The sequence below is a fragment of the Hibiscus syriacus genome, unplaced genomic scaffold (assembly GCF_006381635.1).
Source record: "Hibiscus syriacus cultivar Baekdansim isolate YM2019G1 unplaced genomic scaffold, ASM638163v2 tig00111402_pilon, whole genome shotgun sequence".
Lineage (NCBI taxonomy): Eukaryota > Viridiplantae > Streptophyta > Magnoliopsida > Malvales > Malvaceae > Hibiscus > Hibiscus syriacus.
Genome location: NW_024063082.1, coordinates 5022111 through 5038043, shown reverse-complemented (window position 1 = coordinate 5038043; position 15933 = coordinate 5022111). Strand labels below are relative to the sequence as shown.

The 15933-nt window shown below is 35.4% G+C and overlaps 2 protein-coding genes, 1 non-coding gene and 1 pseudogene across 3 annotated transcripts; 2 read left to right on the top strand and 2 right to left on the bottom strand.

Annotated features, from left to right (window-relative positions):
• Positions 1–453: 453 nt before the first annotated feature.
• On the bottom strand, positions 454–3907 carry LOC120162087 (probable folate-biopterin transporter 4). Its single transcript, XM_039172268.1, has 7 exons — positions 3737–3907; positions 3038–3165; positions 2472–2693; positions 1896–2360; positions 1452–1649; positions 1214–1351; positions 454–1016 (listed from the first exon to the last, which is right to left on the bottom strand). The coding sequence occupies exons 1-7, from the start codon at positions 3815–3817 to the stop codon at positions 755–757; spliced, it is 1494 nt and encodes a 497-aa protein (XP_039028199.1). The 5' UTR covers positions 3818–3907; the 3' UTR covers positions 454–754.
• A 987-nt stretch (positions 3908–4894) lies between these two features.
• LOC120162091 lies at positions 4895–10298 on the bottom strand. The gene is made up of 2 exons (XM_039172271.1): positions 10016–10298; positions 4895–5381 (listed from the first exon to the last, which is right to left on the bottom strand). Exons 1-2 carry the CDS (start codon positions 10281–10283, stop codon positions 5098–5100), a joined length of 552 nt encoding a protein of 183 aa, XP_039028202.1. The 5' UTR covers positions 10284–10298; the 3' UTR covers positions 4895–5097.
• Positions 10299–11565: 1267 nt separating this feature from the next.
• LOC120162580 lies at positions 11566–11640 on the top strand. Its single transcript, XR_005519563.1, has one exon. It is a non-coding gene; the product is annotated as a small nucleolar RNA R21 (small nucleolar RNA).
• A 2291-nt stretch (positions 11641–13931) lies between these two features.
• Positions 13932–15138, top strand: LOC120162093 (annotated as a pseudogene).
• Positions 15139–15933: the final 795 nt, after the last annotated feature.

The window sequence follows — 15933 nt, the reverse complement described above, 5'->3', positions numbered from 1 at the left end:
CTCCTCGAGCTTGGAATCTAAGGTGTGAAAAACTTAGATGCATTAGTCATTTACACACTTAGACAAGGAAATTCAACCCAAAATTCCAACTTTACAGCGGCAAAAGCAAAAAAATAGACGAAAGAGATAGATGGAGAGGGCAAAGAAAAAATATGGCGCGATTCGTGAAGCTGAAAATATAAGAAAACCTTAAATGTATATAGGTTATTATGATAATTATCTCGGGGCAGATATATTATAATATTTATTCCCCTTTTTTTAAGAAAAAACCGTAACCCGTTTTAATTCAATCCTATAATATTGGATCGAGTCAGGGTTCATCGGTTCCTAGTTTTTTTTCATCCTTGTATTATATATGGATACACATTATGAAGTTAAATGAGATTCTTTAAGAAAAATTCTTCATCGTATTCTCAAAATAATGAGAACATATGCACCATGTTTATTCAAAAATTGGATCCTCTATCTCTAGCCTTTCTTAAGATCATTATATCCATTGTGTAACTAATCAATCAACCAGAATCTGTTTATACAACAATGCTTGTTGAATCTAATATCCGAATGATGATATATGATGTAAACCAAGAATCATGACTTAATGTACCCATTGCTATTCATTTCTGTGCATAGGTAGCTATTCGTGTTTTAGTAACTAAGTTGATGAAGAGACCATAATGGTTAGGATGATCTAGTAGACTCGGACTCGGACTCGGTTGCTAGCTACTGTTGTCCTTTTGAAACATCTCAAGGTCAGTTACGGTGCTATCCCTGTCACTTCCTTTGGTATCAAAAACAGGAGCTCAACGGGAATGAAAGTGCAGAAGATTTGAATAACGATGCCCAAAAGAAGGTTGTCGAAAGATCCCGAAGAGATGTTCAAGATCGATGCCAACCCAGCACCTACGAATGATCCTACGGTGGACCCAAAGTTGTTTATTGACATAAAGAGTGCAAATAGTGTTCCTTCGATTCCCGGAGGGCAAAGCTGTCCGGACAAGATCAGGAATGGCATTAACCTGCATTTGCATGCAATCACGGGAAGAACTCGATGTAAGATTTGTGCAGAAAGGTTGGAGGAAGAAAGAATGTTTGAGCTTCGAACGTAACCGAAAACAAACAACAAGGCATGTGGCTTGCACACTTGATGAAGAATTCCATGTGAAACATTCCCGTATTATAATGATGAATTATCCAAATACACAAAAATACGTACTTGAATTGGTTGACGGCATCGGAAAGTGCAGATCCGCAAAGAACCAAGGTCTTGTCTGATACTCCGAATTGAACATTAATTCGAGACACCAAAATAAAGTCAAAGAGATTCAAAAAAGCCAAACCGATATGAGCAAACCTGCATTATTTTTCCGGAATAAGAGATACAACTTGATCACATTATTTTCAAGAACAAATTTTTTTTCCTGAATGAATTAAGCAAGCTACCAAGTACTTACGCAAGAATTGTTCGTAACTTCATTTTCTTCAAGTACCGATTATACGTAAATGTCCCTAGCATGAGTCCTAACCATCCAATAACACGTACAGTCCCCAAAAATGATGCTTCCATCTTCAAAAACTCGGTCTGGTAGTAGAACATGATTGTTGAAAGGTTTGGAACAGTAACGTGTGCTAGGAAAAACCAAGCCATGGGTCTGGAGTTCCAAGGGGCAAATTAAACCAAAAAGAAACTTAATTTGAAGGGAAAAAGCATCTATGAAGTATAACTTGAAACGGTATCAAACAACAGTGTCAACTAGGATAACGTAAACATCAAGCAAGACTATTCTATACCATCAGCCATTTTTTGGGTGATCATTTCAAGTAGTTGCCTTGGAAATGCAAAGCATTTCATAACAGTATGTTTAATCTTTGGTACCAGAAAGTAAGTTAATATTTACCTTAAAATGATTGGTTGTTTAAAAGCACAGCACAAGCTGTAAGTCGCATCTTTCAGAGACTGGAACCATACCAATGGCAGCGACTTGTCCGTACCCGGATTCTGGATCTGTGCTTTTCTGTGCATATGTTGTGTCTTTTTACTTTTCTTTTTGTTCTTTCTTTTTCTGGCACTAACATAGGATTTCCTTTCCAAAGAAGTGTCTTCATCCGAATAGTTAGTGTTCCCATTCAAATGATGTGAATCACTTGAATTAGAGAATTCGAATAAATCGTCACTGCCCATGGAATACTCTTTAACCAAACCACATGAAAACAACTGTGTGGCTGGAAGTACAGAGAAAAGGAGAAAAATAATATTTATCTCTAAGTTGTTCAATGCATATCCTCCTAGCAAACTCCCACACACTCCACCAAAAGCCATCGACAACCATGATAATGACTGAAGGTCTCCGGCAAATGAGGCCCTGATCAAAATTAGTTCAACTTTTTAAGCTATTTATTCTTCAGAAGAAAACCAAGCAAGCAATTGGTTGCAAAAAAACATATCGGAAAGTAAATTCAATAGAAGAACATACTTCTCAGATCTTACAGCCTCAGCGATCATTGCATCAATCACAACATCCGCCATTGCGGAACCTAGGTTTTGCAGTGTTAATAAGACCATGAGATGCCACATGGAATTCCTTGCGGAGGAATTTATACCCAGAATAAGCCATGACACAAGAGACGTTACAGTGGCAATCACCAAGTATGGAATCCTTTTTTTCCCTCTAATTGGAATGCAGTCAGACAAAATCCTGCACATAGAAACAGGGTAAGACTTCAACAAATAATCAAGAGATACTATAATGCTAGAACTGCAATTTTCTTGTCAGCATGTATTCGTCAGCCAAATAGCATCCCTTACAACATATGTGATGGCCTTTAGGCCATTACCAATCATGTTCCAAATTATATTTTCCCTCAAAACATTCTTTTACTATGCCTATACATTCATACCAAACACTGGTTTATCAGAAAATTCTGAATTGGCATTATCCAAATTCTTTGGAACTTTAATATGTTTTTTCTAAAAAATAAATATACCAAAATTATGTCTTTCCACGACAAAATGAACACTAAGCACAACACTGATGCATACCCGTATACGGGCTTTATGCTCCATGGGAAAATTGATACTGATAACACAAATTGGGAAGCCGAAGGTGACAATTTAAGCCTATCCTTCAGCTGGTAAGAAATTGATGTCCATACGAATGATCTGAAACCCTGCACTCATACACCAAGAAATTAACTTTAAATCCAAACTTAAAGAAAGGTAAAAGGGAACATAGATAAGAATTGCAAGAGCGTAGAGATGGGAACTATCGAAACTCAAAACAAAAATAAGAGCTTGTAAGCTTATGCAACAGATACACCAGGGAGATCTTGAATCACTCCTAATATTCATATTAGCAGATAAAAATGGTGATCTTTCCACTAAACTGAAACTCATTTAGGCTAGTCGACCCAACTTCAGTAAAAGGCTCTCCAATTATAAAGTTTGACACTTGACGAAGATCCCATTTATCAAAATTCACCATCAATCAAACATAAACAAAATTATTTCTTAAAAAAAGGTAAAATATTAACCCAAACTGTCATTTACAAATTCCTATTTGTATCCAAATCCAAAGTTCTAAAAAAACAAATAAATAAATGCAAATCTTAGCTTTCGATGAAAATCAATACGGGATACACAAAAAGCCAGAAACTCAAAGGAATGGAATTTCACATGTTTATTAGCAATTCGATGGATCAAACAAAATGAGGAAAAAAAGAGAAGAAATAAATGAGGAACCTGGGTGTAGTAAATCAAACAAACAAGCCACAGAAACGCCAAACCGAATGCTGTTTTGAGCTGCTTTATCCATTCTATCATCTTCCAAAAAAAGAGATAAAAACAAATCAACAAATCTGGAGGAAAAAGGAAAACAGAAAAAGCTTGGAATCTCTTTCTCCCTTAGTTCTGTTCCTGGATCATCCAAATTCGTTTTTGTTTGGGACTATTTTCAGTTATGGAATAAAGTAGCGAACACGTATATGCTCCAACCAAGTATCGCCACGTAAGCGTGGTCCCGCCATCAGAGCCAGTCAAAGTCTTTCATTCATCCTTGGGACCGACTTTAACTTTTTGGATAAAATACATTTTAATCACTAAATTATTAGTTTGATTACAAATAGGTCAATTCTTATAAAATATATATAATTTAATCACTCCATTAAAATATTATTATAAATAGATTATTGTGTTATTGAAACATACATCTACTGTAATTGGTAAAATAATAATATTAGTTTCTAAAATTTATGCATTATATCAATTTGGTCTTAATACAAAATAATTTAATAAATTTAACACTTTATATTTAAAAATTATATTATTTCAGTCTTTCTTATGCTATCAAACGAAGCGAGTTTATCGAATTAAAGTAGCAATTGGATAAATACACTATATTGTAAATCAACAATAAGTTACTATTAAATTGTTATTATACCATGAAAGCAATTAAAAAAGTAATATATTATTTCTGAGAGAAGAACACACAATTGAGGAGAACAAAGACTAAATTCAATGAATTATTTTAAATTATTATCAAATTAGTAAAATGTATAAATTTTGATTAAACTATGATTATATCATATTATATAACATTTTATCTAATATTTAACAGTTCAATAATATATTTAAAATAATATTTAAATTGAATAAATAAATTATAATTTTTAGAAAGAAAACCATTTGGAACCAAATTAATAATTGATGCGACTTACCTTAATTTTTTTTTAGAGTTCTATATATTTCCATCGGTTAGATTCTTTCGATAAATATCATTTATTATTCATTAAAATAGAGTTATTAAGATCCATGTATTGTATGCCAAAATTATATAAAGTTTTATCATCGATCATAAATTTAGAATAAATCCAAATATAAACATTTAGATATAGCATAGAATAATAATTCAAAATCGATATCTTATAAATTAATATCTATAATCAAATTTAATTATTAGAATAAATTACAGATATTGAATCCTTATACATCCTGATAGGACTAAGATGCAGAGGCTAAGTTGCAAACATAAAGATCATTAATTTCATTTGGTTATGTGTGGGACATTCATGGCTGCAACTCAAGAACAGTAATCAACCAACTGTTTAAATGCAGTACGTCGGACTGGTGGAGGGTCGATACACGAAAGGTCGGATAGTGTGAAAATGACCCGACGGACGGTTATAGGTGAACTTGATCCCGGTGCTGCCGTGTCCGAGACGGTTGCAGCGATCATGGAAACTACTGATAGGTCGGGCCAAGCATGCATCCCAACGGTCACTCTCGGGCATCGTTTCAGCAACGGTGTATAACCCCTTAGCGTTTGTAAAAGCCTGATAGTTTACTACTTCCCCAGATTTTGTGATGCAAAGAACAGCAACCTCAGCACCTGCACCGAAACAAATTAGTGGTTTGTAAATATAAGATGAACTGGTCAAGTTCTCATTGATGACGTTTCTACCCTGTTGGAAATCTTGAAAAGAAATGAAGATAACACTACCAGTGATGAACTGGAAAGAAAAGGAAAAGGAGAATCAAAGCAAAAGAGAGAAGACGAACACTGTAAAACTTTACTGATATGAATGAATACAAGGCTCAGAAGAATACAAAAAATAATACTTCACACATTGGGTCATGAATAGTGGACAGGCACACTATATATAACACCAGGCTTAATTGACTAGCCCAACTAACCAGAAACGGCTCAACTAACCAAAAACGGTTATAACAACTCAACCAGAAACAGTTACAGCTAATTAGCTGTAGACAACTGCATTTTATACTCTAATATTCTCTGGGTTTTCTACTGATCTGGATTGCGAATTCAACATTTTCCTGACAACTTCAGACTTGCTTGACATGATTGGTACCACTGATCTCAGCCCAAGACTTTACACCAAGACGAGAGCGGATGTCACCAAACACTGCAGGTGGCAACGGTTTGGTGAGAATATCAGCTACCTGTTATGCAGAAGGAACAAAGTTAACACTAAGTTGTTCAGCCAAAACTCTTTCCCTTACAAAGTGAATGCCAATTTCTACATGCTTTATGCGAGCATGATGCGTTGGATTTGCTGCCATAGAGATTGTAGAGGTGTTATCACACCATACAACTGGCTTTCCAGTTACATTAATCCCTACTTCACCAAGTAGCTGCTCAATCCAAACCAACTCAGAAACAGAATTAGCAAGACTCCTATACTCTGCTTCTGATGTAGATCTGAAGACAACACTTTGCTTCTTAGAGCACCATGCAATTGGATTACCTCCAAGGTATACACAGTAGCCTGTTGTGGATCGTCTGTCTTCCACCGAGGCTGCCCAGTCTGCATCAGTGTAGCAGACAAGACTGAAATTTTTAGTTTGTGAGAAAAACAACCCATACTCAAGTGTCCCACTGAGATACCTCAGTATACGTTTCACTGCCCTCCAATGAGTATCACATGGATTGTTCATGTACTGACTAACCTTATTAACAACATAGGCTATATCAGGTCTTGTTAAGCATATATACTGCAAACCTCCCACAATACTACAATAAAGATGAACATCACCAAACAACTGTCCATCATTTGCCTTGAGTTTAGGAGCAACAACCATGGGAGTAGGAGTGGGAGTTGACTCATCTAGGCTTGACCTCTTTAGTAGCTCAGAGATATACTTCTTTTGATTCAAGAACAAGCCTCTCTGAGAATGTTCAACTTGCATTCCAAGAAACAGCTCTAGCTGGCCCAAATCTTTAAGAGAGAACTCCTTGTTAATCGCTTACACTACAGCATCCACTTCTATCACCTGACTTCCCGTGATAACTATATCATCTACATATACCATTAACAACACTTGAGAACATGTTGAGTTTCTGATAAACAGAGAAGAATCAGCTTTTGAAGCAACAAAGTCCCGGCTTTCAATCAGAAACTTTCTCAAGGTCTCAAACCATGCTCTAGGTGCTTGTCTAAGCCCATAAAGAGCCTTCTTCAAGCAACATACCAGTTCCTTCCCATCTTCACTTCTTTGCTCAAATCCTGGAGGTTGACACATGTATATTTCCTCAGTTAGCCTCCCATTAAGGAATGCATTGTTGATGCCAATTCGTCTAAGTGGCCAATCTTTCATGACAACAACTGCCAGTATAGTTCTTATTGTACTCGCTTGAACCACTGGACTAAACGTCTCGGAAAAATCTCTTCTCACCATTTGAGAGTATCCCTTGGCCACTAGACGAGCCTTAAGCCTTTCAACTGAACCATCAGGCTTCTTCTTGACTTTAAAAAGTCATTTACAGCCTACTGCTTTTCGTGCTGGTGGCAGAGGCTTTAACTCCCACGTACCATTCTTCATAAGAGCAGCATATTCACTTTGAACAACCTCACACCAAGCAGGATGTTGCAATGCTTCATAGACATTTGCTGGTTCTCGAGGACTTGTCTCAGCAAGCAGCACTTTAGGCTTAAAAACACCGGCTTTGCCACGAGTGACCATAGGATGAACATTTTGAACTAGCCGAGGTGGAGATGATGGTGATGATGGTGAAAGAGGTGGTAATGATGAAGGTGATGATGATGATGAAGGTGATGGTGATCGTGAAGGTGGTGGTGATGGTGAAGGAGGTGGTATGAATTAGTAGTTTCATTCGGTTCTGAGACGCATGGATGAGATGGGGATGAGATGAATTGTTGTGATGAAGGTGATACATGCGGTGAAGATGGTGATGTTGATGGTGTAGAAGATGGTGAATTTGAATGAGATGAATTTGAAGAAGAAAATGGAGATGTGATGAGTTTTGTGGTGAAGATGATAATGTTGACGGTGTAGTGGATGGTAAGTCTGACTTGTGATTGTGTGTGCTAGTAGGAATGGAAAGAAATGAAGGATAAAATAAACAGTTTTGAGAAATATTGTTGACACTTGAACGCTTTCGACTGTTTAAACCTGACAAACTAGAAACAGTGGGAAAACTTTGGTGTTGCTGATATGGAAACTCATTTTCTTCAAATCTAACATGTCTTGACACGTAGACACGACCACTAGAGTCTAAACACTTATATCCCTTGTGAGCAGGTGAATACCCCAAGAAGACACATGCAAAAGAACGAAATTGAAACTTTTGCTGATTATAGGGTCTTAAAAAAGGGTAACATGTGTAACCAAAAATTCTTAAAAAACTGTAATCTGGTGCTTTATGAAAAATTTTCTCATATGGTGATATACCAGACAGCACACGTGTAGGTAACAGATTAATAAGAAAGACAGCACTGGAAAAGGCATCATTCCAAAAACTTAAAGGCATACAAGCCTGAGCTAGCATAGAAAGGCCTACCTCAACTATCTGTCGATGCCTCCTTTCCACCAAACCATTCTGTAAAACTTTACTGATATAAATGAATACAAGGTTCAGAAGAATACAAAAAATAATACTTCACACATTGGGTCATGAATAGTGGACAGGCCCACTATATATAACACCAGGCTTAACTGACTAGCCCAACTAACCAGAAACGGCTCAACTAACCAAAAACAGTTATAACAACTCAACCAGAAACAGTTACAGCTAATCAGCTGTAGACTATACTCTAATAAATCTTAGTTATGACCTTCCAAGAAAACGATTGAATTTGTTTGGTTAAAGTAGTCAGAAATTCACTAGATGACCAAACCGAAAAAAGCATCGACGACATTGTACAACTTTAAAGATGAAGGCAACATAGAACAGATATTGCATCATCCAGCCCTGTCGGCAATGGCAATGGCAATTAGGGTTAAAAGTGTGGAAGCGGAATGCAATGGATAAAATATTGCATTTTAGTGTGGCTGCTGACCACTTGAGGAAAAATCTCGAACATCTTCAGTTCTTCAAGATCACAAAGTTTCCTCATGTCTATCAGTGCAGTGCTAAAGACTTGATCTACCATCACTAGACTATGACCAGTTATATCGACTCCGAACATCATTTTCTCGATTATGTAAATGAATAAGGACTTATTTATAAAATGCCCCGAGACTTTTTCCAATCTACGAGAAAGTTTCAAACACCCTTCATTCTTTGATTGATAATGTACTAACTTCACCAAGTATGCAAAAAAAAATAAAAATAAAATGGTGTCATTGTGACCAGGATGAGTTGCAGACATGGTAGGAAAAAGATCTAACATGAAAATCATCACAGTCGAAGAAGGAAAAAAAATCGAAACCAAAGATCATAAACATCACAGAGTTTAACATTTTGACTATTAACAAAGTTCCTAGCACAGACTTTTCAGAGAATACACAACATGACTCAGCTAGGAAACCCCTTCCAACACTATAATTGTGGTTTGCAATATATTTAGCTATCAGTTAATCGAGCAAGCACGATTGTTTGGACCAGGATGAATCGGTCACAATAAGATATTTACATCACCGGAACCCTAGACCTGTCCTTCACAAATTGCAGTAAATTAAACAACAAAGTAAGAAGAAAGCTAACAGCCATCACAGTCTCAGATGAAAAAGTGAACAAAGATCATCAACATATCCAACAATTCTCCATTTTAAACATATTAACCGAATTCCTTGTACAAACAGGAGTCAGCTCAGAGATCCTTTCTAACACTATATTAGCCTTTAGCCACCGGAAATTCTATCGACCAAGCTCCTATCGTAGAAGCAATTTACACAAAGGTAAATTACAGCGAACTAATCACACCATGAAAAAGGTCATTTTGTTTTATTTTCTTTGTTCAATCTTTAGCATAAATTGAATCAATCCAAGGCAGTTATATAAATAAGGCCATCCATCATCTGAATTAGTCAAAATTCAACTAAATCATTCAAGTTCGTAAGAATATAAGCAGTGATTAACCCAAACAAGGGACAAACTTTCATCTTTACACAGAAACTGAAATCCCACCGACACCTTAAGAATCATAATTCCAACACAAATCCCACTTCAAAATTCAGATAAACAAACATGATTTTAACTTTCAAACAACCATGGTTGACGATTATAAATGAAGCAGAGAGAGGATTGAAGAGAAAAGGAACCTTCTAAAACATGATCTTCAGGACCAATAGAAGAATCAGCACAAACATCACAGACAACCCTGCCATGAATCTCACCAGTCCAAGATTTGACACCTGAGGTTAAAAATACAGCTAAGAAAGCAAAACCCAGAACCATAATTTTGTTCTTTGATTCCATGGTATGTGTTTTTCGTCTGAGACTTTCAGCTGAGCTAACCAACGAAGTACACAGAATATAATCTTTTCCATTTGAGAAAGCAAAGCTTTCTTTCTTGGGCTCAAAACCCATAACCAGCCCATCCCATTGCACCAGAAAATATCTAAAGCTTTATCTATCTCGTCCTATAAATTACCTAGAAGTCTAGTGCATTAATTGGAATGTAATATACTATTAAGAAAATATTTTATTAAAAATATTAATATTTTTGATAAAGTAATAATTTAAAATATTATTTTTTTATTAAAAATATTAATATTGAGCGCTACCGAAAATATTTAATATTTTCAGTAAAATATTATTTAAATTATTATTTTTCTATCAAAAATATTAATATTAAATTTTACCGAAAATTAATTAGTAAAATTAATAATTTTAATAAAAAAATAATATTTTAAATAACAATTTATTAAAAATATCAAAAATATTAAAAAATATTAATATCTCTAATAATAAATTTCCTTAAATCATATATTAAATTTGCCGTACATCACTGCTACCCGCATCACTCTTCATTCCAAATCACAGTCTTTCCAAGTTCATCAACAGGCTCAAAATTCTGCCTTTTTTTCTTTTCATTTTTAAGTACGAATTTTCCAAAAGGAGCCTGATTTTGTTGATGATATTGCCCGAGGAACCTGAGGGATGCCGATGATGGTTTTTATTTGTGGGTTTTGCTTTTTATTTTATTTTATTAAAAGTTCCTCATTTTTTAATCAAACATGCAGTTCCAATAAAAAAATGCTTTTTTTCCTTGATAGGAGTTATTATTTAATTATGATCAAATTTATAATCCCTGTGATGATCTTTTTATTTTATTTTGAAAGTTCCTGATTTCAATACGAAGAATATCTAATTCTGAGGGTATAATAATTTTTTAATTTCATCTAATCTTTTACTGTGATTTCCTTTTTGTAGATTATTTGTGTTCCTTTTTGCTTAGATTGAATGCTTTCTGGTATTGTTGGTTGTTAACTCTACACTGATTTGCATGCCAAGGATCTTTTATGGTGATATCAATACAGATCAAACTGATGGTGGGTGATTTCTTTTAGGCTTTTAGCTCTACTGTTCTGCATCCCAAAGATGATGATATGCATTGTTACAAGTAGTGACTGATCGATTAATGATCACCTGACGATAAATACATGATATTGAGGGATGCAAAAAGAAAATGTTTTATATTGTTCATCGTTGAATACATTTTCTGTTGGCATTAATCGGATATGCATCTTGTATGCAAGTTTATCTTTTAATTTTGTGCAATCAATCATGGCCTAAACGATTTTGAGATGGCAAGGGTTTGATTTCCTTGTTAGCAATGAGGCCTGCTGGTTTTTATCCTACTATTATGCATCCCGATGATGATGGATATGCATTGTTAAAAGTAGTGCCTGATCGGTTGATGATATATACATGATGAGGGATGCATATTTTATGGAATTGACAATTGAGCTACTATCACAATAATACAAGTTGTGCTGAAACAGAGATGCCCATGGTGCATTTTCACACTGGCCTTTGCTATTTGTGGTATCGTTCCCTTAGAACACCCTTCATCTTTTATTTTTACTTTACTATTTCTTTCGTATAATTATAGTTCAAATTCAAGTCAGACAATAAAGAATGGTAATTGCACCCTATGTATGCAGATTACCATCCAGCTATTATAGTTCCAAAGGTTATCGCAGACCCTAAAAATTTAAAACAAGAGTAAAATGTTCAGTGACTTACAAGGTGGGAGTAAAACAACTCTAAAAATTTATATTTTTTTATTTGAAAAATTTTGACTCAAATTTTGAAATAGGTTGTAAGTGAACAGAATGTTAGGTGAATTGTTTGTGTAACGTTCGTCTATGTTCAATTGCTTATATTCACGAACAAACTCGTTTATCGACTTGTTTGTTTATGTTTAGAAGCTCGTTTACCTTTTATTCATTTACACTTTAAATATTGGTGAATTTAGGGATTAAATTGAACAAATGGTGAAATTTAAAGATTAAACTATGAAGTTTAAGGAGTTTAATCACTAATGATATAAATTTATCATACTTTAGCTTACAAATGAACATGTTCGCGGACACTAAATGAATATATATGTGAATATTAAACGAACATGTTTGTAAATGCTGAATGAGTGAACGCAAACACTTTCAAAAATATAAATAAACATTAACATGATATTAAAAATTTAAATATGAATATTTTTAAAAGTAAATAAACGAACACGAACACAACCTTATTCGTTCAAGCTCAATTCATTTGCACCGCTAAAAATAAAAGTCAAATAGTTATAAACTTGAACTATAAAATAGAACTCGAATAACTTAAATTTTTAGTAATTAGTGGATTGATTTTCGAGTTTGAGTCGAACCCCTCAATTTTGTATGATATATATGTATCAAATTAGAATCAAATATTACAATAATATCTTAAATATTTACAATTAAATTTAAATAGAAATTCGAACAACTTGACTCAAATTTATAAATTGAATTCAACTCGAGAAAGTTTCAAATAAAAATTCGAATAACTCGAATTTTTTTTTATTCGATTCGATCTAACGTTCACCCTTAGATACACTAACTTTTCTTTTGTAAGGTGGGTCGATTTTAAATGAGAAGCATTTGATGCAATGGTGGAACCAACATGAAATGAAATTGAAGCCATTGTTGAAGAAAGAGAAGAGCTTATGGTTTCAGTTTTTTGCTAACTTAATCCTCCCTTAATGAACCAATTAAAGGGCAGATTTGGTGGTTCGATAAACCCAAACAAAGCTGGGATTTTGGTGTTACTGATTGTTGACTGATTATGGAAGGCCTGATTAGCTTATTCTTTGTCCAGATAGGTTGTGGAAATGGACAGGCTCTCTTTGTCAAACAGAGGTTGACCAATTAAACTCATCACGGAATCGCTTAATAGTTTGGTTGGCCCAGTACTATTGCCGGTTTCTATGATATCTTTTCCGTTTTCCGTTTTGGTGGTTGGATAATGCACACGATACGTGTAAATGATATGTAATTGTACAAAGCACGATTGAATGACATCTACGATACATATAGTTTTAAGTTGTTAAATAAACTTGATCAAACTCGTATTAGTATAAAAATTAACTACAATTTTGAATACTGAGATTCTAAGTATTTTATAAGAAAATAATTATTTTTAACTATCATATTGATACAAATTTGATTAAGTTACTTCTTTTTTTTAATAAAATTTGTGTAATTATGAGTCTAATATGACAATTAAAAAACATATATAGGTATTCGTGCTCGTATAATATGCATCTTTGTCATGTATCATGTGTGTTTTTTTTAATAAAAATCGTATGATTTTTATTTTATATTTCTATTTATTTTTATTTTATTATGGATAACGCAATATTGAGAAAAAAAATCATTCGGAAACCCTACCATATAAGCAAAAGCTCATAAAAAATAGTATCAAAAGTCGTTAGAGGCGTCTTCATCAAAAGGATATTATTTTGGTAAAAATATTATTTGAATACCTTATTAATAAAAAAATTGAAAATGTATTATTGTGATAAATTGCCAAAACTTCAAATACAAAACCAGTGAAAAAGAAAGGTAACCTGATGTAATTACCCCCCTGCTATCTATACAAGACCCTAAGAAAACATGAGTTGCATGCCTAGTGATACTATCTTTTTCGTACAGCAGGTCGTTTTTTTCCGGTGAGGATCATTGGTTACAATGGCGGAACCAGCCGGAAATGAAAATGAGGCCATTGTTGAAGAAAGAGAAGGGCTTATGGTGTCACTTTTTGCTAATGGGAAACCATATTTAAGAACTGCCCATTTCCTTAAACCAACTCTATCTTCCATTGATGAACAAATCCCGGAGCTTTTCCCACTATCCTTCTCTTCTCTACCCTACAGTTTTCAGCCTAAAGAGTGGCCTTTGCAGATCAAATTCGTCGGTTGGATAAACCCAATAAAAGCTTGGGTTTTTTGGGTTAATACCATGCGTCCCATGTACCAACCAATCTGGGAAAAAGCTGGTATCTTCGAAGCAATAATGAGCTCAACTTGCTCGATTAAAAGATATCATGACTTAGTCTTTGGTTTAGCAGAGAAATGGAACCCCAAAACCAACACTTTCTTCTTCCCTTGGGGTGAAACAACAATCTCTTTAGAAGATGTGATGATTTTGGGAGGCTATTCAATTGTAGGCTTCCCTGTTACGTTCTCCGGTGATGGCCTACAACTCAAGGAAGCTGAAGATAAACTTGTTGCAGAACACAAGAAAATCAGAGGGGGTGCAAGTAGAAGGACAAGTTTAACTGAGTGGATGGATTATTTTACTGGAAGTGGGTTAGATATTGAGCATGAAGCCTTTCTTTCATGGTGATTAACAAGGTTTGTTTTCCCAGACGCTGATGTAGTCATGAAAAAGAAAGTGTTTCCAATTGCATGCCTTTTGGCTAGGGGCCAAGTTGTGGCACTAGGACCAGCTGTGTCGGCTAGTATTTATAAGGACTTGACTTTGTTGAAAGAAACCAATGTTGGTTTAGCTAGATTCAATGGTCCCGTGTCGAGAATTATGGTTTGTTCACCGATGAAGTTGGTTCAGCTTTGGGCATGGGAAAGGTTCCCGGCATTGCAGCCACGGCCTAAGGTGATCCAAGAGTTTGATCCCAGATCAGCTAGATGGAACGATGTGGAGATAGTGAAAGTCGAAAATGTGAGGATGGTTTTGGATTCGGCCGGCGAGAATTTCGATTGGAGGCCATATGCTAAAGTTGTTAATAACAAGCAGAGACATGAATTTTACAGAGAGAAAGAAGAGTGGATATCGATCGATGAAAGGCCAAGAAAAGAATTAGTATCGTTTGCCCTATGTTTGAGGCCTTCTGAGTTGATTGGATAAGGACCAGGATGCATCATACAGCAGTACCTTCCGCATCGAGTGGCAATGCAGTTCGGAATTGATCAAGACGTACCATCTCATGTTGCTCGGTCCAACGTGTCTCCCGGAATCGCTTGGAAAAATTACCTGAGGCCACTAAGTGGTACAAAATTGTATATTCCGTCTCGATTCTTCGAGCCTGACATTACTGTCAGGTATTCAGAATGGTGGAAGGTGTCCATGATGGTTCAACAAGATGTGATAAAAGGTATAGTGCAGAGAAAAAGGAATTCAAGGAAGAGGCCGAAACGAATTCCATGGGTAAAAGCAAGAAAGGGAGAGAATCAGGCCAGTGTTCCTTCTGGTTTCCCTGCCAAATTTATTATTGTAAAACCTAAGCCTTTTGTTGATGAACCTGAAACTCAAGCTTTTGAAGAGTCTAACCAAAAGTCTAGTGTCACTACTAGACCATCCGGTCATGATAATTGCTCTCCGGATAAAGCTCAAGGTCTCTCGCCTTCAGGGGTAGATAATGGAGGATCCGTAAAGACGAAGTTCTCCGTGACACCAACAGAAAAGGCTATACATAGTGAAGTTCACAATGAAGAACCAGCAAGGTTGGGGAGAGAATCAACTGAGAACGAGTTAGAGTTTTTGCCGTATAGTAAAGATAGCATCAGCATGAATGGTGAAAGCAATACTTTCATGGAAGCCAACATGATAGCCACCGGACTTGAAGCTCGGGTTGCGGGGATTGAAAGAGTAGTTTCCAAGTTAAAAGCAGCACAGAAGCATATGGTTATATAAAACACATGGTTAGAGACTCGAGCAGGATCGCTTTTAAGATGGAA

Excerpts from the sequence above, each read along its gene's own strand:
- LOC120162087 (XM_039172268.1), bottom strand. The coding sequence starts at position 3,817 with ATGATAGAATGGATAAAGCAGCTCAAAACAGCATTCGGTTTGGCGTTT. Across the intron at positions 3,166-3,736 it reads GTTTGATTTACTACACCCAG|GGTTTCAGATCATTCGTATG; the intron begins GTTCCTCATTTA and ends GTATGAGTGCAG. Across the intron at positions 2,361-2,471 it reads GAGGCTGTAAGATCTGAGAA|GGCCTCATTTGCCGGAGACC; the intron begins GTATGTTCTTCT and ends AATTTTGATCAG.
- LOC120162091 (XM_039172271.1), bottom strand. The coding sequence starts at position 10,283 with ATGGGTTTTGAGCCCAAGAAAGAAAGCTTTGCTTTCTCAAATGGAAAA. Across the intron at positions 5,382-10,015 it reads TGAAGATCATGTTTTAGAAG|GTGCTGAGGTTGCTGTTCTT; the intron begins GTTCCTTTTCTC and ends GTTTCGGTGCAG.